Below are 27,642 nucleotides of genomic sequence, written 5' to 3'. Positions count from 1 at the left end.
GGGCCGGCGGCGGCAGCAGCAGCGGCGGCGGCGCCTGAGGGGGGGAAGAGGCGGCTCCGGAGGCGCGGCCTGAGGCGCTGGGCCCAGGGCTCCCGCTCGCTGCGGGGAGGGGACGGGCGACGCCGAGCCCGCACCAGGCGACCGTTTTGGGGTTTTTTTTGTTTTTGTTTTCTTTTTTTTTTCTCCCCCCTCCTTCCCCTCAGCGCTGGGCGACGTCCCCCGGGCCGGGCCCGAACCGCCGGGGAAAATGTCCAGGCCTGTCAGGTGAGTCCTTGGCGGAGCGCGGAGGCCCCGCTCCCGCCTCTCCTCCCACCCGCCGCGCCAGCGCTGCCTCCCTCCCTCCCTCCCTCCCTCTGCCCGGGCCCGGCCCCCGCCGCTGTAGGCCCTCCCGCAGGCCTCGCCGCAGGCCCTGCCTGGAGAAGGGGCAGCCCCCGGCGGGCCGGGCCTGGCCGAGGCGGGGAGGACGGGGCAGGCGAGGCGGGGGGCGGTGGGGAGGAGGGGGCCGGAAGGCCGCGCGAGTGCAGCGTGGGCCCTTTTCTCCTGTATTTCCTCCTTTTTACGTATTTTTTTTTCTTACAACTTTTTTTTTCTTTTTAATTTTATTTTTTTTATTTGCAAAGCGGCTCGTTGCTGGCCTGGCGTGGGGCGATGGGCATCGCCCTGGGCTGAGCGGAGAGGGCCGGTTTTGGGGGGGAGGAGGGGGGGGCGCGGAGGCCTGGAGAAGCGGCTGCGTGCAGCGGCCCGCGTTTTGTAACGGGAAAAGTGAACCTTGGCGATCCAGCGTGACCCAGTTCGTGCAGGGCGAGGGGCGGTGTTGGGCGGCAGGCCTCTGCCGCAGCCCCCCGCACCCCCAGCCCGGATGGTGGGGGGGGGACGACACGACACACAGCAGACCACGCTGTCTGGGGGAGGGGACACGCATGCCATAGGCCGTGACCAGCGAGGGTCGGGAGAAGAGGGGCTGTGCATGGAAGTTAAACCACGTTTAGGGGAGGAGTTGGGAGGAGCCGCCCCCTCCGCTGCGAACGGCACTGAACACACGCCCTTTTCCCCTCGCCCGGCAGCCAACTGCTCTCCCCGGCTCGGTTTCCTGCTGGTGTTCGCCCCCCTTTCCCCTCCTCGCCGAGATGGCTGGTTTTAGGTCGTAGGGAGGAGGAAACCGTGGGCTGTTTAGCTAAGCGGGCTGTGTTTTCCCCGAGAGTAAAGGAGGTAGGTCGTGGTGTTCGTGCCTTTCGTTAACAGCGTTGGACACGGAGCGTGGAGTTGCAGGGGTATCTGTAGAATCGTGATAACTTGGAAAATCTGCAGCATAGAGACCTTGCCGTGTATCTGGAAGTTTACTGAGGGGGGAGGAGTGTGGTGTTTTTTACCTTTCTCTGGAAAGCGCTCAGAGAGTGAACTTGTAATTTAAATTGTCTTTATAGAAAAGATAAGAGGTTTCCTAAGGTGTTCTTCGACTGCTCTAAAATTTCTTCATTCCCAAGATACTTGAAATAACTGGTTGTACTTTTATTCCCAGTAAGCCTGATCTGGGTGTGGATCCTAGGTGTTTTGGATGTGATGGAATAATAAAGTGATATTAATTGCAGCTGTAGAACTTACATATATACGTTAATAGGTGATAGCCTTCATATTGAAGTGATATCTGTAATACGTGAGAGTTTAAACAGTAAATCGAAACTAGGACTGCTTTGCTAAGTAGGGAGGTTTGGCACAGTAATTAGTGAAGCAGTTGGTTTTTTCATAGCTTTTTTTTTTTTTTTTTTTACCAGTAGTGCATATCTGCATGTAAAGGTAAATAAAGCTCAAAGTTCCAGTCTTAGGTCCAAAAGGTGGATTAACAGTACCCTGCTCTGAAGTACCAGGCTTTGGCCGATTGCAAGGCGCGGTGTTGGACTAGTGGTCTGATGTTGAATGACAGTGCTGGTGTTCTGAGATACAGTGGTGATGCGACTTTGCTGCTCAGGGTGACGCTTCCGTGTGCGTTCTGCTGGCCGTTTACTTGCCAGCACTGGAGTCTGGCTACAGGTTGTGTCTTTAGAAGTATAGCTTCTAAGGTTTCTGGTATTAAGTAATGTTGTAAGCAACCATTTCTAAAAAATAATCAAAATAAAAAAAACTGTAAAACCCTGCAGTTTTGTGAAAGATCCGACTTGTCTTACCCTCTGTTGGCAGGCGCTGGTCTACAGGGAAATTAAGTGCCAAAGTCCAGCAGACTGTTAGTAGCAGGAAACCTTTGGCACGTGTCAGGAATAGATGTAGCAGTCTGCTGTCTAGCTGTATTTAAGGCCCTTTCAGGGGAAAAAATGTAAATATTCAGTGGCTGGTACATTTTATTGCTCCACTTAGTAGTAACTGGAGAACTTTCCTGACAGATTTTTAATCCAAAACTTCTAAAATGGTGTAAACTCTCTTTCTGGATGTTTTAGCTTACTGTTGGTAATACAGAGGTCTGGTGAAAGGTTCCTCATCGGGATAAGATTTAGTGTTGGAAAGATTTTCCTCTGTTCAGTGGTCTTTGAATTAATTTATTGTGTCTGCTAGTTTCTAGTGAATATATAGGCACCTAAAACAATGAACTTAATAAAATCCAGCATATGTCTCCAGTTTCTACTCTACTGGTTGGTAGAAGGCTGCCTTGAGACTGAGTCTGCTTGTCGAAGTCAGTTTCTTAAAATTGCGAAGAAGTGGTAATAAAGTCTCGGTATTTACAGGCTTCCTGTGCCTGGCAGTCAGAGCCAAGTACTTTCTACACAAATAAACTTCTCCTGGGTGGGTAATGATGATATCTGCACTTTTGTTAGAAATTGGCAAGAAATAAAAAGTAAAGGGACCTACAGTTTCTGAACCTCTGCATCTTGTGGCTAACTCCTCTGAAGCACTGTAAAGAGCACTTGGAGCTGGCGGTTACATTATTATGTCCCTATCTATTAATGAATGCAAATGACATAAAATATTTTGAGCCACTGTTTTTATATACAGCGCCAATTAGTGTGTTTTCAGTAGGCATTTTGACTTTAAGTTTGATGGAGCTTGCTTCTGCTTTCCCTCACGGGTTGCTTTCACTTGCTGGTACTCCTGCAGGCACTGCAAAATGAAAGGGTGTGGGCACTTATGGAAATCACAGGGGTTTTTTGCTTGTTCATTTTAAGATTAAAGCCAGTTATTAATTGATCTCAGTGCTTCAAGGCTTTAGGTGCTTTATTTTTCTTTATTAGTACCTATTGAATCTCAGTCTTGCATTGGCACTGCAGTGAAAGGGTAGTCCTTTGAAACTTTAGATGCAGGAAAAAAATACGTTTATCTATTAACCATGACCCGTCTCGTTGAGAGTGTTGTACCTGGACAATGTAAAGTATAAATATTGTGATTCTGAAAAACGTCCATGGAGGAGCAGGAAAGCAACGCTTCCTTGGGCATTGGCCTTTGACTTGAGTAATGTGTGGTTGTGTCCAGAGATAAGCTATAGATGCTTTCCAGATAAGCAAAAAGATATAATCCTTGCTCTGAAAACTTTCAATCTAAAGAGAAACAAAGAGCAAGGTAGAGATACAGTAAAAATCAAAATCCCAGGAGCAACACAGGTGGAGCAACACAGGAGCAACAAATTTTTTGTGTGTGTGTGTGTTTTGGGGTTTGTTTCCCCCCTGCTCTGCATCAGAACATTTCTATATTGTATTTTAAACTTTTCTCAGTCGTAGTTAGGTTCAAATGGAGGATGGACACAAGACTGCTTAAATTGTTGCTGCATAATCATTTAATGGTTTTATGGAGTTTCAAGTCATGTATATCCCTAAAAATTCTGCAGATACCATGAGCAGTGCCTAGTCTTACAGCCGCTTGGAGTTACACCAAGTCCAGACCCGCACAATGCCCTCTGTAATTGGGAACCTCCCGTCGGTGAGTCTTGGCTGAGTACAGCTGTGCCACTTCTTGAACAGACTAACACCACAGTGATGCGGTTTAGGTACATAACTGTCACCAGACTTCGGTGTTTCGACTTCTGGTGCGTAATTGAAAGTGAATGTCTGTGCATTTAAGGCCTCAATCTAGCGCTGCACACTTGTTTTGCACAACTTTGATAATACCTGTAAGAAATACTTCCTATCTTTTTTCCTATGTGTTAGAAAGGCACCAAAGCGGTGCTTTTAGTGGCGATATTTATGGATAATGTGTGGACCTCAAAGTGGGACACCTTGACCAGCTGGAATGAGAACCAGAACTGACAACTCGGTGCCAGACCTGCACCAAGCCGTTACAAAAAAAAAACAAAAACCTTTCAATCTGTCATTAATTTTACTTGCCATGTTGTGTAAGAGGGTAGGTTGTTAGTTCTGCTGGTAATCATTTGACCTAAACATCCTTCTTCAGTGCGTGATGAGATCAGTTACTAGCTTTTTGAAGACTCCTTCTAGCGTTGCCTTTCAGTAGTGTATGTATTTTTTTTTTTTTTTTTGGACTTTATCTGTGGATTTTAATGCCAGTGGAAATATCTGGGGATGTAAGCATTCCCTTTTAACAAAACAGAAGCTTTCTAACTGGTTGTTAGTTTGTATTCTGACATTTTGACTTACAAACACAGAGGGTTTAGAGACCTCACTAGCTGAAGATGGGGATATCGGTATACAATCCTTATTCAGTTGTGTAGGCATTTTAAATGTTAATATTGCTTTTCGTCATTTCAAAATTTCAGTTCATTAAGCATCAAGTATGGGTTGTAAGAATTACTGTGCATTTCTGAGTTCTCATTAAATCACTTGAGTATTACTTTGCTAAGTAAGTTCTTCTGACATAACATGTAGATGACTTTCTAGGTGAATTACTCTTTATTCCAGAAGTAGTGGACTGGCAGCTGTCAGGACCTCTCTGTGCCTTTCCTCCCCCAGTTCCTTGTCACGTGCACTTTAAACTTTGAGCTGAATTAGCAAGTAGGTTATAGTAAAATTTCAGTGCATGTTTTAAACCAGATTGACCAATATCCATCCCAGATGTCTACTAGACTGTCTTTTTATGCTCAGTCTGAATTTGACAAATAGTTTATTTTTATGTCTGGTTGCTTGTCTTGGCATCTCCTAGTTTTTGCCAATGTCAGACAGATACTCTTCGTTGACCAAACCAGCAGTATTTTTTTTTTCTGGCTCTTAATTCCAGTAAAGTTAACTACTGTGTTTTTATCATCTTAGTGTAATAAAAGATGCAGTCTCTCTTTACAAGCTTGTAGTTATTAAGCATTACACACCAGTGCTGTTGACAGTTCTAAAGAAAAACCGAAGTTGATCGAATAGGGTGAACGATGAGTATGAAGTGAGGAGAATGGCAGTGCAAGAGCAGTTTGATGTTTCTGCTCTTGTGAGCATCTCTGATTCTATTGGGAAGAATTGCAAGTTTCTATCTTCAGTAATATCAGCGTAGATGTTCCTTCTTTCCTCCACCCTTTTCCTTGCTCTGAAAAATACCAAAGCAAGCCAAACAGCCTCCTGTCTTGTTTTCTTCTGCCATAGTGATTTTAATTTAATTTTTTTTTTAAATACAAATATCACTTCTGTTTACCAGGTAATGAGAGCCTAGCAGGATTTACTTTCTAGCTGAAAACATAGGGTACGGTGCTTAGAAGAAGGATGTAGACAATGTTTTCTGTTAATGTTTTATCTGTGTTACATTTTCAGTATCTGATTTAATATGGGTCTCTAACTGAAATTAGCAAGATGAAACCGTGCATGACCAACTTACTACAAGGTGCCAGTATCTTGGTTTCCATCTTGCTTGTTAGATAAGTGATGTCAGAAAGCATTTTTTTACAAAGCTGCTAGAATAGAATATGTGGCAATTCTTTTTTTTTTTCCCTTTTTTACACTTTTATAGGGAAAAAAATCTAATACCTGATACTTACACCAATTCAAACATCTTATTTAGTAACTTTATTGCTCTTCATATAAAATTACCAACTTCACAGGTGAGATGGGTACCTGTTGGAACAGGAGTTTCAGTCCCTGGATGTTACACCGTAACAAGCCTTGCCAACAGTTGTATTCCTCAATTGGTATTTTACCATATTCGGACTGCGAGTGAGGGAGCAGCGCTCCGCAGCGCATTGCTGTTGTACTTTGTTCCACTCATGCGTACTCTGAAGGTTGGACGGGATTCAACCTGTAGAAATCTAATGATTGGTCTTGCCTTCCTTTTGTTTGCTTGCTTGGGTTTGTTTTTTTTGTTGTTGTTGTTGAGGGGGTGGGGTGGACTTGGAGTCTTTTAAGAGGCTTAGTGTAGGGTTGAAATAAGATAATTATGCTCCTTCATCTTTTGAAGGCAGCTGCTGTAAGCCGTGAATAGAGATACTTGTACAGGAGAGCGACTTATAATTGATTTCAAATGGATCAGCAGCCAGAAAGCAACGATGACTCTTGGGGTATCTTTCAGCTAAACAGTCTTACTGGCAGTGAATGTTGTTAATCACAAAGTGCCGCTCAGTTGCGGGAACTGGGTGTGAAATCCTGCAGTGCAGGAGAAGGGAAGGACATCGTGCTGCTTGTGCTGGATGGAGCTTGTGTTGGCTTGTCTTTGCAGTGGTCCTCAAGTCTGTGATGCTGGGTAGCATCACTCAATGTATCACTTGCCTGACTTTTCTAGCTGTAAAAATGAGTTCATGTGATGATTAATAAAAATCAAGTTCGTTACTTGCTTTGGGTCAAAGAGATTGTAAAAAGTGTGTGTGGAGCAGTGTCTGAATCTCTGGTGCCTTTTTTGGCTGTGCTTCCTCCTCCCATTGTGTATCATCCATAAGAGATGGATGTTTGGAGTCAAAGTTTGACTCAAAATATAATTAAATGGTGTAGCTATTTTGGTTCCCTTGAATAGCTGTAATACTTGGCAGTTACGTCTTGACAATAAAGCAGTTGGGACAGGTGCTGAGAAAATAGCCAACAGTTACTTGTATTTTGCTTTTTAGGTTTGGGTACGTTGGAGAAACAGATCTAATTTTGTTGGCAAGTGAGGCATTGATGTCAGTAAAAGCTGCTTCTGTAGTTAACTGATTTTGTCTAGAATTGCCCGTTGCATTTGCACTGTTAGTGATTCCTCACTGCCTGTGGTACTCGCAGTTTGGTTAGAGAGCAGAGAAGGTGCTGATGAGGTGAAGAAAGTACGGTCCGTGCTCATTTGCTGTCCAAAACCACAGGTTGGGTGAAACGCTGACCTTCCTCCACTGTTGTGCCTAGTGATACCGTTCAGCGTTGTAAGAGCTCTCTTACATCTTGTTAGAGCATCAAAGTAACTAATTGAGAAAGCTCCTGGAACCCCTGGTGAAAACTTAAAACATTTGTGTGCTTGTTTTATACCTGGAATCCCAGTCTTAGCTATCACAGCTTTGTGACGGGGTGGTAGGGGGAGTTGTGGCTTAAAGTTCAGGCTGGTGCATTTTTAAAATGTGTCCTTAATCTTGGGCTGCAGACACTGCTTTAAAGTCGTGCTTTCACTAGTGTAGCGGTATATAATGATAGAGATACAGTTTTAATATTGAAGGAACCATGTAGCACGGGTTAGGATGGCTCTTCCTCACTGCAGCCGTGAGTCGTGTGAGAGTGCTGCTTGGCAAAAAGCACTTTCAAATTCTGAGAATGTAATCCAGTCTATTGTAATAGCTGCTTAGGAAAATGCTAGAATACACTGTGTGTTCATTCCTGACTTCTACAGGTGTAGGTGGTTTATTGATGAGCGTTTCCTTGGGATGTTTTTGGGCTACAAATCCTGCACTGGAAGCAAGGATATGGCATTTTTCTTGTTACTTGAAGAAAGCTTTTGTGTCTCTGAGATTATGAATTGCTTTTTTTTTTTCCTCCCTTGCTTTTTAACAGGAACAGGAAGGTGGTCGATTACTCCCAGTTTCAGGAATCAGATGATGCTGGTAAATTACTTTTTTTTTTTCTTAACAATATAATTTTTTGAGCTAAAGCAGTTCACTTATTGCTTTGCATATTAATTGTTTTCCTTCTAGTCTCATCTTTAACTTAAATTCTAAGGAGTTTCTGCTCTTCACGTTCTCTGAACTGTTAATAAGTATTTGAAAATATAATGGTTCTCATGTGTTTTGTATTAAACAAACAATGGTGATAGAAATCTTATTATTTAATGCTTGTATTGTTGTAGTGCCTTGAGGCTGTTGGCAGCAACTGTCTTCTTTCTTGGTCTATGTTATGTTCTGTGGCAGAATCTCCCCGATGCCACTTTTTTCTAGAGTAAAATATGTTTTCAATTTATTTTAGTGGACTCCAGTTAATCCCATAATGTCAGGCATTTTTGCAAATTGCGTCTAAAAAAAAAAAATCTTTATGTTCTGTGTGAATTAACAAAATATTTCTGGAAGCCATATGGAATATGTTTTGTGCTCTTAGAAAATAGACTTACTGCTACTGTTTACTAAGTGAGGTTGCCCTGATAATTAGTGGAAACAAATATGCATAGTTCTTAATTGCAGTCCTGTTACTCATTGTGTAAGGTATTGTGTAATAGTTGCAAAAAGTTATGCATAAATGACTGTATAACTACATACTTTTTCCTATCATAGGACAGTAAATAAAGTGTTTGCTGTTGAAAGCATGTAGAAATATGTACGGATGTTAACTTTTAATATAACTCTGTTTCTGACTAGCTGTGAAATGAGATACTGTTTCCTCTTGTGAGGTTTTTTGTGTGTTTCATAATACTCCCATGTCAGGCTTGATTGTATGCAGCATTTTTATTGTGCCGTTGACAGAAGAAAAGGTAAATCACTAGTTTAAGACAGGACTTTGCTTCTATAAAATTTTGTTTGAAGCTTTGTGATTTTTTTGTTTTTTTGAAGGGCTTCTTTTTGATGTGCATGAAATGGTCAGTTTAAGTTATAGCTGAGGAAGTCAGTTTGCTGGGAACTAGGAGTCTGATTCAAAACCATTTTGTACTGTCCCGTCCAGATGAAGATTATGGAAGAGATTCAGGTCCCCCATCCAAGAAAATCCGTTCGTCTCCCCGGGAGGCTAAAAATAAGAGGCGATCTGGGAAGAATTCTCAGGAGGACAGGTAAAAAGCACTTTATCTGTTACGAACATGCCTCCAAACCTTGTCCTGTGTGTGGGGAGCAGTATCTTCTAAGAGGAATGATTGTAGGTGGAATTCAAGGCCTGCAGTGTAAGATAGAGAGCTCTCGATCACAAAGCTTGCATAACCAGCTTGGACATTGAGGTGGTTTGTTCTTATTTGGGGAGGCAGAGAAATCATGTGTAAAGTACTTGTCACTAGTACTTCGTCATTAAAGCAGCTTTCCAGAGCTAGACAGTTGGAATGGGAAGAAATATGATCCAAGTTACAAAAATTGACAACTAGTACAACTATCCAGGTAAGTCAGTGGCAAGATGCATTTCATTTTCCATGGGATTTTTTTGTTTGTTTGTTTGGGTTTTGTTTTTTTTTTTTGTATGCTTGGAGCATTTCTGCAGTTAAACATTAAATGGGATCATACACTGGCAGTCAGGAGTAGGGACCATTTGTTAGTTTTGTGGTTCGTTTCCCATTTCCCATTTTGTCTAATTCATAAACAAAGTAACTTGTTTTGATAACTGAGTTGCTCCAGCAGTGTGAAAGGACTCCGTTCTAAGTGATGCCCTACTGAGTAGTGGAAGTCTGTCCTGTAGAGTGAAGGTATCCCTCTTTTTTACAATAACTATGATCAGCAAATGATTGCTGTAAGACCTATTAAGTCAATTGACTGCTTTCATGATGGGCATCAGCTTCAGGGACGGAGGTTCTGCCAGCTGATTGTTAATCTGTAAGCCCAAGATGTCTCTTTACTCTGTTGCACTGTTTGCTGGAATAGAGGTAACTTACCAGCAGGGCTGCTTAAGAGTCTTCCCCATCATCCTCCTGTTCTGCAAGGTGTAAACTGAACGTAGACCTGGAAATATTTGCATGGCCCACCTCATGAACTCGAGGGAAGGACTATTTTCACCCTGGTAAATGCCTGTAACACCTGAAGCCAAAGATTTAATGGGTATGACATATAAAGAAATAGAGCTAGGCAGCTCCCAAAGCAACTAAATAGTTGACCTTGATGTGCGTTTAGCTTTGAGGATTAAGTATGTAAGAACACTTCTTTGTGTATCACAAACATTGCAGAGGGCTTGCATGTAAAACTGATGGATTTAAGTGATTGGAATCCACAGCTGTCTGTATACGGCTGAAAACAGATGGGCCTGAGGGACTGTAATGGGACAAGTTATCTAAACTGTTAGAGTTCTTGAGAAATGTTGTATGTCAGCTCCAACTGCCAAATTTGAAAGTAGCAAAGGTTTGATCTATGGTATTTCTTGACCTTGGCGAACTTTGCAGTTCAGCCATTCCTGAAGCATGTGTTGTACATCAGTGACTCTCAACATAGTATTCACCGTTCCTGTTTAAAACGCTTGTTTATTCTCTGGTTGGGGTGCATGTTCTTACACGCTGGAAGGAAAACCCTCTCCAGACAGTGGTAGTGACTAATGATGAGGGTTTGGATAAGAACAGAACATTAGCACCCACTTGATAGGGATACTCTCTGATGAGAATTGAAACCACTAGAGGGGAGCGGTGAAACTCCATCAGAGATCAGATTGTTTGGAAGCTCATAGGCCAACAACATACTGGTTAACTGCTCTACAGCGATGTACGCAGAATTAAGGATTAAAAAAAGAAATGGCATAAAGACAAGTGATTACTATAAATCTACTCAGAATAAATCTTTATTCCATTTACAGACTCAGCCTTGCCTTAGCATATAAAACGTCAAAATTCTAACTGTAAAATGGAAGACATCTGTATTATTGGTAGGTTTCAGAGTGAAGTGCGTGATTCACTTCAACCTTATTATTTCCTGGTTGGTTCACTTGACTCTGTAAGTTTGTATGTGATTCCAAGTGTGAACGTTATCTTTCCAACCATGATAACTACATGTACAGTGGAGTAATCCTGAAGTATAGTGTCGTAATGTCCAGGAAAAGTGCGTATTCCCAGCCTAGAGATCAGTTTGCTCCCTGAAAATTGTTATTTTCCATACAGCAGTGACTGAAATTGGAGTTAAAGCAGCAGTTACACACTGTCTTTCTCTCATTTTCAGTGAGGATTCGGAAGATAAAGATGTGAAGACTAAGAAAGATGATTCACAATCGGCAGGTAACTACATTGGACTGATGTTGTATCTTCAAAATAAAGACCAGTTTGTAAGAGTTACAGGAGTAGGATTTGACATAGGAGAGAAGTTTGTTCTGACTAGAGAAGCATGCACTTTTCTAATCCGCTTATCTTAAGCTAGACGCTGGCTCTACTGCTGTTACTTCTGGCCTTGATTTGGGATAACAGATTTTTTTTGTGTAATATGATGCAGCTATAAAGTTTGTCTTCACAGGTAGATAGATGTATGTTAAGCTCTTCCCTGTAGTTCTTGTTCTGTTTCAAAGTAACAGAAGAAACTTCACGTTTGTACCTTTTCCTTCCAGATGAAGACTTTGGTAGTGAAGATGATGACTTAGGAGCAGATGATGGCAAAGCTGACAGTGACTATGAGAGCTCTCAAAAAAGCAAAAAAGGAAAAAAGGCTAAACCAGACAAGAATAAGAGAGCAGCCTCCAAATCCAGGAAAAGGCCTGCAGGTAAAAAAAAAAAAATAAAGGATTGCTAGTCTTTGCAGTGAAAGATAACTTGTACAGGATCATTGTTGAGTAACTACAGAAATGTGCTTGTTAGGTTGAATGCAACCGTGTTCTCCTCGCGGCCCAGTTATTCAGCGAGTGTCCCGACTAACATTCTCATCAATGACTTAACCTTGCCCAAATGCCACCTCAACGCAGTTAAGTGGTCTGTATTCTGTATCTTCATTATAACTTGGTGACTTTTGCTGCAGAGGACAGCGAGGACGAGAAAGAAGACCACAAAAATGTGCGTCAGCAACGACAAGCAGCATCCAAAGCAGCTTCTAAACAACGAGAGATGCTTATGGATGATGTGGGAAGTGAGGAGGAAGAACAAGAGGATGATGAGGCACAGTTCCAGGAGAGTGAGTAAATGGGATTGTAAAAAGTTAAAATCAATATGACATTGGTATAGTACCCACTGTAAGTGTGTGGGTCTGGCCAGACAGCAAAAGGGCCACAGTTTGCTTTTTGGCTGTGACAGCGAAGACGTAAGTTGTCCTTCTGAATAACTTATCTGATACTGATTTAATAGATGTATATCAAACAGATCAAGCTTACATTTTTCACATCTAGAATTTTTGTTTGAAGTTTGCAGCAAAGATGTTTGTCTTTACAATAATCCTTTAGGGCTGCTTATGAAGTTCTTCATGTTTTTTGCTGCTTCTTGCTGTCCCACTGGTTTTGAGGCATTGATGCTACTTTCAGTGATACAGAAGTACTTTTATCCTTGATTGATGTAGGACAGTTTGTTTCATAAGAAGAGGTGGGTTCAGCTGGTGATGAACCACAATAAGTTCCTGAAATACTGAGTGCAAACATGATTTCAGAATGGAGTAAGAGTACCACTGAAAAGATCACTTCACTTCTCCCTGTCAAGAGATTCTCTTTGTTTTGAGACGGGTTACTTTTTAGGGAGATGGAGCATATTTTGAGGACCTCACAACACTTGCCTATTTCATCATACTAGTGCTTTATGTCTGTCAGTGTAAAATCTTCTGCTGTGTCAGATTTCTTTAGCACAGCAGGTAGGTGGAAGCTCATAAGGTCGCAGAGTCCTAGTTTCCTGTCTCTGCAGTTTAACTGGCAGATCTCTCAACTTCTGCTCCCTTTCCTTTTTTTCCAAAATCTTAAATTTCTTTGTTTCCAGCAGATTCAGGAAGCGATGAAGACTTCCTCATGGAAGATGATGATGATAGTGACTATGGCAGTTCAAAAAAGAAAAATAAAAAGGTCTCCAAGAAATCCAAGCCAGAGAGGAAAGAAAAGAAAATGCCGAAGCCCAGGCTAAAGGCTACAGGTGAGTCTATGCAAATAAAGTTACACAGTTTGCTTTAGAGGCTAGTATTTTATTTTTCTATCATAGAAGACTCAGTGGAAATCTTGGGGTTATAGACATTCACATATAATGTTGAAGGGCTGATTCATGTAACTTGCCATGATTTAAAGCAGCACTATGAAGTAATAAGGTGGCTTTAATTTTTACTTAAGAGATTGAGTTAGTTTCTGTGTCTCGTTGGCAAAAACTGCGTAGATGGCAAAACCTTCCCTGCTGAGGTACTGCAGTGTGACTTGTTTGGGTCTCATGCACTTCGTGGTGTTTTCAGGGTGGAGGAAGGTGGAGAAATCTGAACCAAAGGAAAAGTTGGTGCATTTCTGCAGGAAGTCTAAAATCATAATAGCAATGTATGTACTGGTTTGACAAGAGGCTAGCTATGTTATTTTATGATATCATATCCGATAATTAGTCAGGACTTGCAATTAAATAGTTTTAAAATCTCCTTAGTTAACTTTTCAGTTCAGCTTTACTAATACAGAGTAGAAAAACCACCATGTGTGTGGTATGGTCAAAGCAACGTGAAACCTGCCACTGAAGTGTCTTGTAAATCCTGTTTGTATAAAGAAATATGACTCTTTTTTTGCCTTTGTTGCTGATCATAACTTTTATAAGCTTTTTCTTTTTTCAGTGACCCCCAGCCCAGTGAAAGGCAAAGGGAAGGCAGGCCGCCCTACAGCTTCCAAGGCAACAAAAGAAAAGACCCCATCCCCCAAAGAAGAGGATGAAGAGCCTGAAAGTCCCCCAGAAAAGAAAAAATCAACCAGCCCTCCACCAGAGAAATCAGGGGATGAGGGATCTGAAGATGAAGCACCCTCTGGTGAAGATTAAATGGCAGTTGAGGAAATCTTTGTTTAAAAAAAAAAAGAGAAAAAAAAAAAGAAAAAGGAAAAGAAAACATACTTAGGGGTAGAACACGGTTTTGGCTGTGGCTTGACTCATGGGCTTTGAATGCTGTCTTTACTTTCAGCTGTTTAATACAGTGTATCCTTTTTTTAATAAGAGGAAACCCTTATATAGTAATATTTTGAAGTCAATGTTCTCTGTTGGCCATTCCGTTCTCCCTCCCCCACCAAATCTGAAAGCCATTTGAGACAAATTAACAGACCATTTAAATATATATTTTTTTCAAGGGATACTGCAGTTGTGAAGCAATAAGGTTTGAGACTGATACGTGGAAACCATACTTACAAATCATTAAGTAGAATAGATTTCCCAGTGCTGGTAAGAGTTTTTTAAAACTATTATTCTGTATTTGAATATGTGGAAAAAATGAACCTATGCTTTAATAGACTTTTGTTGATACAAGTTCACTCTCAGAAAAAAATGTAGTTGATACGAATACCAATTGAGGAAGAGGAAACACGGGGAGGAAACCTGTGTTTCTTGGATTCAGGCGCATTTTTCATGGAAAGCCATCAAGAGGCTTGTAGATGGTCCACTTGTCTTTTATTTAGAAAATACCCTCCAATTAGGTTGCAAGATCTTTTGTCTTTGCTGGATAGATTCCTATTCTGCTTAGGCAATTCGCAGTTCATTCTATACAAATTCAGATATACAACCTACAAACTTCTCACATCCATTAACTTTTATTTCTTCCAAGGTTGGCTATAGATGGGCAGAATAGGGAAGAGAAATTGAAAACAGTTTTTAAAACTCTGGTTTCCATTTTGTATTGTGGAAAATGTCTTTAAAGTTTTTCCAAGGAAAGAAATAATGGGTAGTGTAAAACTAAATTCTTTAGGTTTTGGGGCGAGGGATGTCCTTTTATAAATGTGAAGCAAAGGATTCCTGTAATGCTCTGGTCAGTCTCGGATCCCATGAGTCACGCTCAAGAGTTTCTCTTCTCTGCCTCTATCTGTCCTCAGAAAGGCTATGTAGTCACACCTCAGCTTCTCCAGCTGCAGTGTTGGACAGCAGACTTCCATGGATAGTGAACATCACCCCGATACCACTTCCATTTCTTCACCCTTCCATCCTACAGTGCGGGAGGCTTTGCTCCCACATCGACATGTCTGCTTCTAACCATTGGTCATCGTTCTGCTCCCTAAGCCTGAGGAGTGCTGAATAGGGAACAGTGTTCAAGGCTGAACCTGGGAGGAAGTGGAGGTTGGAAGCAGTGTAGCAGGGCTATCGTTCTATAATAAAAGCAGGATGTCCTTCGAAATGCAAGACTCTTCAGATGTGTGTGGTGGCATTTTAAAGCAGCCATATCCTTTTTTTAAATTCAAAGTACACAAGCCTTGGTTTTCAAACCCTAATGCAGACGTTGCTCCATGTTTGTTGGTGGAAATACTGAAAACTGGACCTGCCATTTTTCTTTCTTTTTTTTTTTTTTTTTTCCTTAAACCCTTTGTGCTTTCTGTATGTTGCTCACAGTTATCTTATAGCTGACAAGCTTTGCATCTTTTTTTTTTTGTCACAGAACTACACGTTTTGTAACCAGCCTCTTGAAGGTAACATAAGGCAGCTAATTAGTTGGATTTCTGGTGCACATGCTACCAGATTTTTAATCTTGTTTGGATTTTAGAGAGCTTTTAGATGTGATACACTAATATGACCAGGAAGGACACTTGGCTGAATGGCATAGGAAGCCTGAAGATGCTGAGCACAGTGTGGAGCCTAAAATGTGGAACGGAATATTAAGATAACAGCCGAGTGATTGTCTTGTGTGATTCATAGCCGTGGATTTTATTGAGGCTGGTAAATTACTTTACCTTGGCTTATAAAAATTTAAGTTCTCTAACATTCTTTACTATGAAACTACTGTTGCCGTTACAATAAAGATGATCGGTGTTTCCATTGTAAATCTTTTTTTTTTTTTTTAAGTGGTTTAATTTTACAGAACAGCTTAAGGCTGGAGTGAAGTATCAGTCTTGAAAAAGAAGCAAATAGAATCCCCTCTCCTCTCCCACACCTCTTCCCGCCTTCCAGATTTCTGGGAGAGCAGCGTTTCTTGCATTTTGCCTCCACTCCTAGTCCAGTGCTTCTTGGGTAATATGGGATAAAGAGTTTTAAAACATTTGGATTAAATTTGGGGGTAGCATACACTTTTGTGACTGCCTGGTCCACATAGTTGTTCCCCTTCAGTCTAGGCTGTTTCAAGCTATTGTCTATTGGGTTTTTAGGGTTTTTTTTGTCTTAAAGTGTACAAGGATTACTTAAATGTAGAATACCTCTAGCTGATCTGGTCAAACAGCTGTTTCTTTATCCACTAAACCAGATTTTTTCCGAAGAGTGTATTTTGTAATTTCCACTTAAAATACATTTTTGGTGTTGTTTTTTTTTTTTTTTCCTAACACAGTTAACTGAAATCAAGGCTGTGAAAAATGTTTCTCTTGTTCTGAGTTCAGATTTTGGCCTGGATTATTTTATGCCTGGCAATTTTGACCCTCTGTCTTACAAAACTGTTCTGCTTTCTCATATGTTCGTCTCTCATGGCTGTTCCAGGCTGCAAGATGCTAATCTTAGAGTTTGTCACAACCCAAACACTATGTAAATCCTGTACTACTGGGATTTTGTAACTTTTTCTATATCTTACTGTTTTGCTGATTTGTGCAAACACTAAGCCCTAACAGTCTCTTGGTTACTCTGTTAGAAGTACAGCAGTTTACATTTTTACAGAGAGAAGAAAATTGTGAAGGTGAATTTTTTTTTTAGTACGCAACATTTTTCAGTAGTGTCAGACTTAACATTTTAAAATATTCTTTTCAATTAACTTGTATTAAGCATTCTGATTTTTTGAAGGAAAGCTGTAAAAATGCATTTCTTTAGGAGCATGAATAGTTCTTCACGGAGCAGAAAGCTTCATTCAGAGAAGAAGGCTTTGAAAAGATTGTCTTACGTTACACAGCTGTAGTTTTGGAGCCTTTGCAGAGAGGTAAATGGATTTATTCCAAAATTCAGTTAAATCTAGTGCTGTGCCCTGGTCTCACTCTTAAAATGGTAGTTGATCACTAACGTCCATTATAGATCCTTTCGTACTTTCTGTTTCTGAATCCACAGCACCACATTCAGTTTTGCGGTTATATGCCAATAGTACTGCCTTTAACTGGCCACAAGGCTTGATCAGTAAAAATTTGCAATTTCAGTTGGAATTTCATACTAAAGATTACTTGCTTCAGTTTCTTTTCAATCAGCATGAAAATGCCAAACGTGTCAAGCTAAATGGGTTTCAGAATGGGTTGTGGGTGAGAGCAAGACTTAGAAGTGGGGCAGCCAAGAAGCTTTTAATTTTGTTGTTTTAACTTCATCAAAGCAGAAGAGGGTGTGAGGAGAGAAGCAGCACACCTCGGGTGACTTCTGCTAGGGAACCTCACCGATGCCAGGTAATGGTTCTGAGAGCGCTCAGCTCCCTTGCCACCACACGGCTGCATCCGCAGGGATGAACTACCAGGGCAGTGGCAGAAGATGTGCTTGAATTTCTTTTTTTCCTTTTTTTTTTTTCTTTTTTTTTTTTTCTTTCTCTTCCCCTCCACTGGTGATAGTCACAAAGGTACAATAGACACTGAGGCACCCAGGTTAAGGAGGGAGGGAAGTGAACTGTAACATGCTGGAAGCTTTTGAGCTGTAGAAACTGGTGCTTTGCTTTATGTAATTTGTTTGTGAAGTGTTTATTTTTATAACAGATCATATTGTTGAACACATGGTTCTTAAAAACTACAAACTGATCCATGAGTTTAATATTAGAGAAGTGGACGTTCATCTGTTGGGGGAGGCAGGGTCTGAAAATGTAAGCAGATGGATATTTAAAGGGACACTGTCACAAAATAGTTGGTGGCATATAGGATATGTTAGTTTGGGGGACTCGTATCTATATGTGGAAATTCTATATTCTATATGTATGTGAGCAAATAGACAATTTTCCTACAGTTTTGGGAGGTTTAAATACAAGTTCTGTGCATGAAACTAGGAGGCAAAACTAACTGTTCTTACTGTCCAATGTGACTTTTTTTTTTTTTCTAAAGTACTCTGAGGAATATCAGAGCTCTGAAAGATGACAGTGTCCTCCCGAGACCTCCCCAAATCAGGTGTATCCTCGTTGTAGACTTCCCACTTCAGTAGATGACTGGCATTTGAATGTCTTTTCATTGAACTCTTTATATTAAAAACAAACCGCAGATGTTTCTAAGTCTAGTCAAGTCCTCGCCATGTGCTGACTCTGTATCAACCACTGTTGGCAGCGCCTCTCTAGCCTGCCTGCCCCCTTCAGCCGCGTGAGTCGAGTGGGTCCATCGGTCCGAGCATGCTCAGTGTGACTGCAAAACACCATTGTGCATATGCTTTGTATATTGGGGCACGGGTTTTTTATATATATATTTTGGGAGGGGTAGTGGGTGGGATGGAGAAATACTCAATCAGCTTAAGCCAGAATAATGTGTGTAAAAGCCCCTGAAGTATTTTGTGTGTGAGTGCGCGGGTGTGAGTGCGCGCATGGGAGTGTCTGACATCTTATTCCCTTTGTGTTCTGAAGATTTGTGAGTTTTACTCTTCTTTTTTTTTTTTTCTTTTCCTGCAGAAGCAATTGTTACAAAAAATTGTAAATAAGAGCTACATAATTTTTGTTTAACCATGAACATCATGTCACAGCAAACCCTGAATAATCACTTTGAAGGTAGAGGAGGAGACTCCAGGCAGGGCCTTGGGCCTTTGGCTATCAGCAAGGCATCATTATATGGTATGCAACAAATATTTGTCTTGAGTATTTGCAATCTCCTGTTGAGCTTTTCTAAAAATCAGGCTCTTTGCAGTTCCCCTCCCCATCCCTTTTAATTTTTTAATTTTTTAATTTTTTTCTTTAATGTCAAGAGCAGACAGAAAAAGGGGCAGCTGCAGTGTTCCAGCGCTGCTGGCCCACGGGGTGCGCGTGCAGGCGTGGCTGTCGTCACTGGGCCCGATGGGCTTGGCGACTCTTGCAATACCTTGACAATACTGAGATCTACCGCATGGTACTAGGAGTTAAGTCTGAATGTAACATTAATGCTTTATTTAAAATAAAATCAACACTTTTTTTTTTTTTAAGGGGTTGAAGTGAACATGACTGTGACCATGTTCGTGAATTTATAGATGCAACATTCATTGGTAGAATTGTGTGATGGTCTTTTGTGCTACTTAATTTTACATATTCCGGTCTCTGTATGTACCTGCAAAGAAAGAGAAAAAAAAAATTAACAAAACCCTGCTTTGCTTTTATTGAAGGGTTCCCAGGACTGCATACCTGCTCCTGAGCTCTGTTTTAAGTATGTGTATCCTTCGCTTGTATTTTGTATTAAAAAAACCACAAGGAAAAAGAACCCTTTATTGTTCAGCATGTTGGAATTGTGTCCCCTCTTTTATTTTTCTCCTTTTTGGAATATATTAAGCAACTCATTCTTCTGTATCTTTTCTTTTCTTTTGTAAACTTTTTGGTTTTGTTTAAAAATGGCTTTATAAAAGGGCTTTTATAACCCATAAACATGACTTGTGTAATTTTTCTGCTATTCAAAGGTATTATTCTTCTGTGGTTGTTTTTTGTTTTGTGAATGTTAGTGAGATGTAAAAACACGTTCATCTTTCCCGATGTCTGATAGTTTTGGGATTCTTTCCTTTGCAGAGCTCATGCTTTCTCTGAGGGGAGGCTAAGTCAGGTTTTGGCCAGAACGGTTTGGCAGGTAGGACCTTCCTGTTGCTGCCTGTGAGCTGGGGGGAAGGTTTAAAGAATTAAGTCGTATTGGCTATAAAGAACACAGTCCTTGGTTTCACAGGCTTTCCCGCGAGGGGGTTGTGAGTTGAGGTTTTCAGATTCAAAACCAATTAGAAAAATTTCTGCTGAGGAGAGACAAAGCCATTGATGTGTCGCACTCGCCTCTGAGCAATCCTCAGCGATCGATAGCCTTTCTGGTTCGCTACACGTGCTCTGGCGATGACGGTAACTACACAGCCTCCTCTTCGGGGATATCGGATGAAAGAGGACAGCCGTTCATCAGGAACGTGTGCTACATCAGCGTTAGCTGGTTGTCATTTCCAACGCGGATGGAGTGGCCCGCTGCAGGCGGCTTTCTCCACACATTGTCCTGTGCACTGGAGGTTGTGGTGCACAGTGCGTTCGTCCTTTCAATAAATCCCTTGCAGCAGATTTCATCTAATTTCCTGCCGATCTCCATTCTAATCCCCTACCGCAGCAAGCTCGGCAGCAGCTTTGGCAGCGTTTGCTCGTTTTTTCGCGCTGTGTCCTCCCCGTCGCTGCCAGCAGGGGGCGCCCTTCCCCCGCACCCCGGGGTGCTGCCCGGGACGGGGCGGAAAATTCCGCGGGCTGCGCGGAGCGGGGGGCCGGCGCTGCCTTGGCCTTACTGGCACCATAAATCTCAGCTCCTGTAGCGACCTTCGTGTTTTGCTTGTGTCTGCGTTAAAAACCGAAGCTGCGGTTCTTAGGACAAACACCTGAAAGCGCTCGTTTCTAATCAGGTTTAGGATGAAGCTTCTGGGATCCCAAGAGACTCCATTTTCCTAAGGGTTCGGTACGGCAAAGCACCTACGCTTGTGACCTTAGTGAGTGAGTCATTTTGGTATGTCTTGTGCTTGCCCCAGCTCAGCAGCATGCTCAGCGATGGTCTCGGAGACACTTGGTGCTCCATACAACTGGACAGGAGACCAGGTTCCCATTGCCACCAGTTGCAGCATAGGATGGTTGATGTATTTGTTTTCAGAGGTTGTTTTGGGGTACTTTGTATATCTCTGTTGCCCAGTACATAATCCCGTACGCTTATAGACAACTGTAAGCTCGTGCCTGGCTGCAGGTCCTGCTTCTCTGCTTGTTCTATTTTAAATTGAGATTTTGTAACCTAGGTGTGTTTGGCGTTGGCTGCTGCTGTTGACAATGATGCTCCAGGCTTCTGGAACGGATTGGTTTAATAAAGCAGCTTATGGCATTCCTCCCTTTTCTTTTTATACATACCAGCCAATTAACCTTGACGGGTATTTCTCCCTCACTGCTACGGTATCTGCAGTTATATGCTGCAGTCCTGACGTGGATTCTTTGTCTGGAGCAGCTGTAGCACCTTCACGTACTGCTACACTGCTTCAGTTTTAGGATTAATTACCAGTCAGCAGGTGTGGCACTTCTTTTGTCCCCACAAGTAAACACTACTTACTCACTCTAAGAAATGGTGCAATACTGGGATTTGTGAACTCTTTTTCAAGACCTACTCTTCTTCCCCCCTGCCACTACTCTGACCATCCTGTGTATATGCAGCCTTTAGTTGCTTTTCCCCTCAGTATTGCTCTCTTGAACCCAGTGCATTCACTGACTGCTCAGTCCTGTGGGCAGATGCTCTGCCAGCATAAGTTAAAAATTCCCATTGCTTTTGTAGTATTTACAGGGAATTAATACCAGAAACAAATGATTTGTTTTCACGTTTAATGGATGCACATCTGAAGAGTGGACGCGCATAGGGTTTTGTAACTACACCGAGCGCTGCCAAACCAGGGGGGATAAGATTCCCTTGGCAGTGAGTACTAGCTGTCAAACTTTAATCTGGCAGAATTTTGCCTCGGGAATATCCTGTTTGTGTTTCTCTCGGTAGTATTTGGTTATAGGATGAAAATAAAGTCAAAAGGTGGAATTCAAGATTAGATCTGTTTTCTGCAGGACAGCTTGTGCTTGCCCTATAGGAGGCCTTGGAAGAGTAAGTAACTGGGACAGAGTTGATTGAAGGAGCTGCTGTTCTGTTCTTGCACATCTTGCATGTTGAAGGAACCTTGGAAAAAACTGGAAATGGAGCGATTTCCCAGAAAATTCCCTGTACTTTAAAAGCATATTTTTAGGTATAGTTTTGATGTAGCAAACCACAAAGTGAACAGGTTTTTTTTTTTACTTCTTTCACTGGTATTTGGGGTCTATGTACCATGCAATATGCCAAATCAAGTGTAGAAAGACAGCACTAATAACCTGAACTCCTGCAGAGCTGGTATGAAGGCTGTCCTGGGCGCGCAGCTTAAGAAGAACGCAGAGCTCTGAAAGGCGTCTGTTCATCGCGCATCGATTGGGACGTGCTAAACGTCTGTAACGTGTGATATGTTAGACGTGAATTTGATCTGGGAGTGCTGATTCTGAGTTCATAACCACATCCTGGGCTAAAACACATCTCCAGCTTCAGAGTTTTACGTAGACCAGGAAATGGTTTTGTGTGTTTTGGGTTTTTTTTCCTCTTTCCATAGATATAGGTCAAGTTCAAGTGCTGTTATCCCACTGTGGGCAGGCATCGGAATGCACTCTCCCCCCGTGAATTAAAAAGACCGGTAAGGGGCAGCTCCTTTTTAAAGTCAATGCTGAATTAAAATCTGTAGGTCAAATTCAGCCCTTGGCCTTAAATCGTGCTTGCACTTTGGTCTCCTGCCCGTGGAAGCTTTTTGATGGACAACAAATGAAAATCTTCCACGCAGTCGAAGGCATTTCCTATTCTATCTCTCCAATAATATTTCATTGGCCCTTTCAAAATGATAAGTTTTGTTTTATATTCAAGGGTTTGCTTTATATTTGCCTGCAAATTCTGTAGTTTGAAGAGAGACTGGTATTTTATTTGAATAATCTCTTGTCTTTCAGACTGAATAACGTTTGTGTTTTGAGTAAATGAGATAACAGCTCCAGCAGCAATAAATTTCCTGTTGTCACACTATCTTTTTTCCTTAAGCATTTCTAACTAAGCAGTTGGCCTTGTTGGGAGGGTTTGGTAAGCATTATCAATTAGTGGCTTTCCTTAACTGTGAGGTCTGTTAGCTTTGTTCATTACAAACATTTTCAAACACTTTTGATTAATTTGAGTGTTTTATGTCTGAGAACTTCTGTCCTCCTCTTCTTGTGAGATTAAGTTAGTACTGATTTTTTTTTTTTTTTTAATGGACTCTTTCTGGTCGGGTTTTTTTTTCTTTTCTTTAGCTAAATGGTCTTCTGGATGTTTTATGAAGAGGATATTATTGTAGTCTCTCCTAAAGCATGCCCTGTGTTTCTGCTTCACTTCCTGAGAAAAGAACAGAAGGAATAGTTTGAGTATAATCCTATTTATTATATAGAGCCATCATTTCTTTTCCCCTAAACTGGCTGGTTTTTTTTTTTTTTATTTTTACTTCACTGCTGATTATGCTCCTGCATTTGAAACAGTTCTTTCTGTTCCCAGAAGGAGTTCAGTAAATATCCTTGGGCGCAAGTCCTTGTTCTCACCCTTGTGCCTCCTTCTCCCCACACCACCAAGGGCTTTTAAGCATAGAAGACCAAGTTGCAGAGTTTAACAACTTGTGTTACGTCTTATATTTCATTTTCCCACGTCAGTTAAATGCAACCCTAGATATTCTTAATGTGAATGGATTACTTTGAAAAAGAAAGTTGTCGTATGAGTGCTAAATATTGCTGTCTTGGCTCAGATCTGATGTGAGTTTGTTGGATATTTTTTTCTTTCCCAAAATACGTTTTCAGTCTGCTTTAAATTCATGGACTGCCTTCCACTGGCCAGGTCTCTGCTGGACGGCTGTGCTGAACGTAGGTGAGGACAGGAACTATGAAATCTCCTTTAAGAGGGACTCAAGCCATGCTACAGCTTGGACTCTAAGACAATTCGGGGAGAAGAAACCAGCTCCCTTGACCCCTGGCAAATCTGACGGGCTGAAGGACAGCTCTCTGCCTCTGACTATTGCTTCCCCAGGTCCAACTTTATGCAGATGCCCCTGAAGCGCTCCTCACACGGCTGGAAAGAGCAACTGAGACCAACGTGCCCGACGGGTGCAGCGTGGGAAGCAGGCTGTAGGGAATTATTCTCTTTGCACGTTCAGTTATTTTAGTTCAAACTCAACAAGGAAGAGACCAGTTCTCTGATCTGAGGGTAGAACATTGCGCTAATTAAAATAAACAAAAATTCCCAAGACTTTAAATGCTTGAAGGCATTGCTGACACCAAAACAAATAATCAAGATTTAAACTCAACTGGGTCTATCTGGCAGCAATGGCAGAATAGCTGTTGGCATAACATACTTTTTTATATTAAAAAAAAAAAAAAAGCTGCCACCTCCTTTTCCTCACTGATATTGCAACGTTTCTCAAAACTTACTTTGATCTCCAGGCTTTTCTCTGAAGTACATGGATGTACAACAAGGAAGGGGCTGGAAATGCCATCTCTAGGCACACGTTCCATCTGCTGCAGGGGGCTGTGCTTGCATAGCAGGTTAAAACCTTGTTAGTGTAGACAAAGTTTGTCCTGGTGTGTAGTGAGGCTTGCTAATAAACTTGGACTCAGTCTGCTGCTAGTTACAGCACATTCCTCATTGGAATACATCTGAAATTACCCTGACTAAAAAGAAATATAATGGAGGGTGGGGGAAAGCCAGTTGAAACAAATTATTTGTGTTCTTGGGAATCTTCTCCATCTCACTGAAGAGCAGATTTGATGTCAGACCCCTGCAGCCCTACCCTTTTGCTACAGCTCAACGAGAGAGAAGCTGGAGGGTCACATGGTGGAAAAGTTGAGAAATGCTGTATAAAAGTCAGGAAAAGGAGAAAGAACCTCAAGGAGACTTGTCCTCATGAGGCTGACTCAGATGCTGTCTGAATCATGTGCACCTCTCGGCATGTGTCTTGTCTCTGTACACAGCTGGAGCGCTTTAAGATGTTCCTTCTGAGTTTTACTGAGAAGTGGCCGTGGCCTATCAGCTGGTGACTTTTGAGCAGCCCTGCTGCAGAGAAGGCACGGTAACGAGCAGTCCTGTGTTAATTCTTGTGGCAAGGCTGGCTGATCTTTTTGAGCTCTCATGTTTAGGCTTCTGCAAGAGAAAAATTCCCCTTTACAAATCAAGGCAAGTGACAACCAAATCCACTCCAAAAGAGGTTTCTCGGATTCTTAAAAAAAAAAAAAAGAGGGGGTGGGGAATAAGAGGGAGTAATAGATTGTCCTCTGGAGTTGATCCCATTCTGACAGTGCTCATTACATCAAATTTGAGCGCTCACTCTACCATATGGGAAAAGGGGGGACTCTGTCTGGGACCACTGCTGGGTAAAGCCTCCAATGATATTTGCGTGTCTTGACCCCAGGCAATTCTTCCATTCTTCCTTTGTTAAACGAGTGATTTGTTGAATGCCAGTGACCCCATAGTAAGTCTCCTGAGCTGCTGGGGCTGGGAGTGACACAGAATTGTCAACAATAATATCTACTAGAGTTCATCATGGAACAATTTTTAACATTCAGGTCAAAGTCATCCCTAGGATTTAAGATAGTGAGGCTGATTAGGAGGTGAATTAATCATCAGTTTATCACTGCACACTCACCATTAATATCTTTTATTTTGTTTAGAAATAGCAGAAGCAAAGGAGCTGATGCCTTGGCTGGTTCTAGAATACTTCCTGCCTGACTCCCGGCGCAGAGAATAGCAATAACAATTCTAGAAAAGTGTGACACAGAAAGAAAAATAGCTTTTAGAGAGATTATAAAGAGAGAAGGGCGAGACCTGGGAAGACACAGAAGCCTGGGATGATGGTAAGCAAATGAGATAGCCATGATTGCCCTGTTCTGTCATTGTGAGATTTGAATGGAAAACTCCCTTATTATTCTTTTGATGATCCTTTTTTTTTTTTTTTCCCTAATTAATGAAATAGAATCAAGGTTCTCCCAGTCCTGCAGGATCACTTTCCTGTTTCTTTGCAGACAGGTGTATGGCCTCATTCTTCTCCATCTGTCGTATCTTAGTTCCTCTGAGGCAGGGTGTATCATCCAGCAACGATGCAGTTTATCTCACAGCTGCTTCCAGCCAGTGCTTTGGAAAGGAGCACAGCTTGGGTGTCTGTCTTCTGCAATCACTTCCTGTCTGTATAGTATTTATTTCAGAATAAACATGCTGGGAAATATTTGCACTGTCTGTTATAAACAGGGTGCATGTTGTTTACCTGAAGCAAATATCTGCTCATCAATTGTATAATAAAATAGTCAAGAAAAGGGAAATTTTAGTCTTGTGAAGTTTCATAAATAATTATTCTTGATCAACTGATTTGACAAGAAATTTCTTTTTCAGCAAATATGGCTTGGGTGATTTCTGTAAATATTTTATCTTTTATTGTCTGTTTCAGGTTTCCTGCTTCATCCAGTAATGACAAACTGTGGCAGTTCTCTGCCTTCTTTACTACCACTCTTAACAGCTGAGCTGCTGGAGCAAATACCCCTGGACATCTTTTCATTCTGGCACTGTCCACAACAATGCATAGTTCTTCACCTCATGGATGGTGCTTGATCTCACTTTAGATTGTAAAATATGTATTTAGACAGATATCATTTCCTACAGCTTGCTCAGGGCTTGTTCAGGACAGCAGGCTGAAAGCTACCAGGTGGGTTTGTGACAGTTGGGGATCATATCAGCGCATGGTGTGCCACGTATGGGCACACGGATGTTCGCGTGGCTGCTGCCGTAACAAACGGCATCTTGCAAGTCAATTTGCAGTGACGAGAAGTGTAAGTACCGTCTGAACGTGGCCTGTTTCATTCAGGCAATCTGACTTTCTTGGCCAGAAGATACCTGTTCCTCTACTGGAGAGGCAGTTCTTCCTCTCAGCCTGTATGGCACCAGGTGGGCCGCGGGATTTTACAAGGTTTCAGGAGGCTGGAAATCAGAGGTTTGAGGGCTTTCCCTTTAAAAACTTATGATGGTTCAGACCACATCAGGGGCTTTGCTTTTAGGATGGACTTCCATTCAAAATTAGTTTCTTCTCTGCGTTCAGATTGCCGTCCTCCTCCCTTACTGGCTGTGATCGCTTGCCTTGAACGTCTCCTGCTGCCTCACAGGGTGACAGATGAGCAGTCTCTTGCAGTGGGAGTGCTGACTCACTCTCGAAGCCCCCAGTACCCCATTTCCAGCAATGATTCCTCTTCACAGATCCCACCGTGCACCCTGCACCGGGAGACAGCATGCCGCGCAGGGGGTGTGGTGGTCCAGTACAAACTGTGTACTGGGACCACATCCCAAACTGCTCTTGGGATGCAAGTGAATTAACTTGCCCTCTTCTTGTTTGTTTTACTCCCATCTGTCCTACCTCCTCCTATGCTCAGATGTCAAGATGTAGGCCTTGGACCACGGTTTTGTTTTCTTTCTATTTGGACATCTGCAGGAGTGTGCAAGCCTGTGATGGAGCCAAAGAGTCACTCTGAAAGAACTGACTCCAAGTTCTGCACAAAATTCTCTGGCAAAGCTGAGAACTATCACGCAAGCCGCGGGGCTTGCTGATTCAGAAGCGAAGGACATCGACTGGAGGAGCTGTGGCTAAGTGAGAGAAGCAGGGATGGGAAGAAAAAAGTTTGAGTGGGGCAGAAAAGCCAAGGGCACTGTCAGAACGAGTCTTGGGACACCTCCAGGGTGAGCGGAGTGCTGTGGCATTAGGAATTGCCTGGAGAAAGGGGTTGGGTTTATAATCAAAGAAGGCATTTCTCATTGTTTAGGCCCTGCTTTATTCCAGGAACTGGAACTTTTTATGTCCCTTTGCAAATAAGTAGAATTTCATTAAAGAATTGAGATGGCCCCCGACTGGAGCAAACAGCAAGACCTGCTTTTTCATCTAGTTGTCCTTGTTCAAGAGGGACTTGTGTTAGTAAGTTATTGTCTGGTCAAGGTCATC

The 27,642-nt window shown here is 42.0% G+C and overlaps 1 protein-coding gene and 1 long non-coding RNA gene across 3 annotated transcripts; both read left to right on the top strand.

The window, feature by feature from the left end:
- Positions 1 to 45: 45 nt before the first annotated feature.
- Positions 46 to 15,835, top strand: NUCKS1 (nuclear casein kinase and cyclin dependent kinase substrate 1). 2 transcript variants are annotated; one of them, XM_086765484.1, is made up of 8 exons: positions 46 to 264; positions 7,851 to 7,900; positions 8,946 to 9,051; positions 11,120 to 11,175; positions 11,499 to 11,651; positions 11,903 to 12,055; positions 12,841 to 12,990; positions 13,658 to 15,835. In XM_086765484.1, the coding sequence occupies exons 1-8, from the start codon at positions 248 to 250 to the stop codon at positions 13,855 to 13,857; spliced, it is 885 nt and encodes a 294-aa protein (XP_086621610.1). In that variant the 5' UTR covers positions 46 to 247; the 3' UTR covers positions 13,858 to 15,835. The 2 variants fall into 2 exon arrangements, with proteins under 2 accessions (XP_086621610.1, XP_086621611.1); XM_086765485.1 differs by having other exon boundaries at positions 47 to 264; positions 12,844 to 12,990.
- A 1,175-nt stretch (positions 15,836 to 17,010) lies between these two features.
- LOC147598003 (uncharacterized) lies at positions 17,011 to 19,585 on the top strand. The gene is made up of 2 exons (XR_015260976.1): positions 17,011 to 17,354; positions 17,994 to 19,585. It is a non-coding gene; the product is annotated as an uncharacterized LOC147598003 (long non-coding RNA).
- Positions 19,586 to 27,642: the final 8,057 nt, after the last annotated feature.

This window comes from Chlamydotis macqueenii, chromosome 23 (assembly GCF_036417535.1).
Source record: "Chlamydotis macqueenii isolate bChlMac1 chromosome 23, bChlMac1.mat, whole genome shotgun sequence".
Lineage (NCBI taxonomy): Eukaryota > Metazoa > Chordata > Aves > Otidiformes > Otididae > Chlamydotis > Chlamydotis macqueenii.
The sequence above is the reverse complement of the archived record's forward strand: the minus strand, read 5'-3'. Positions and strand labels throughout refer to the sequence as shown.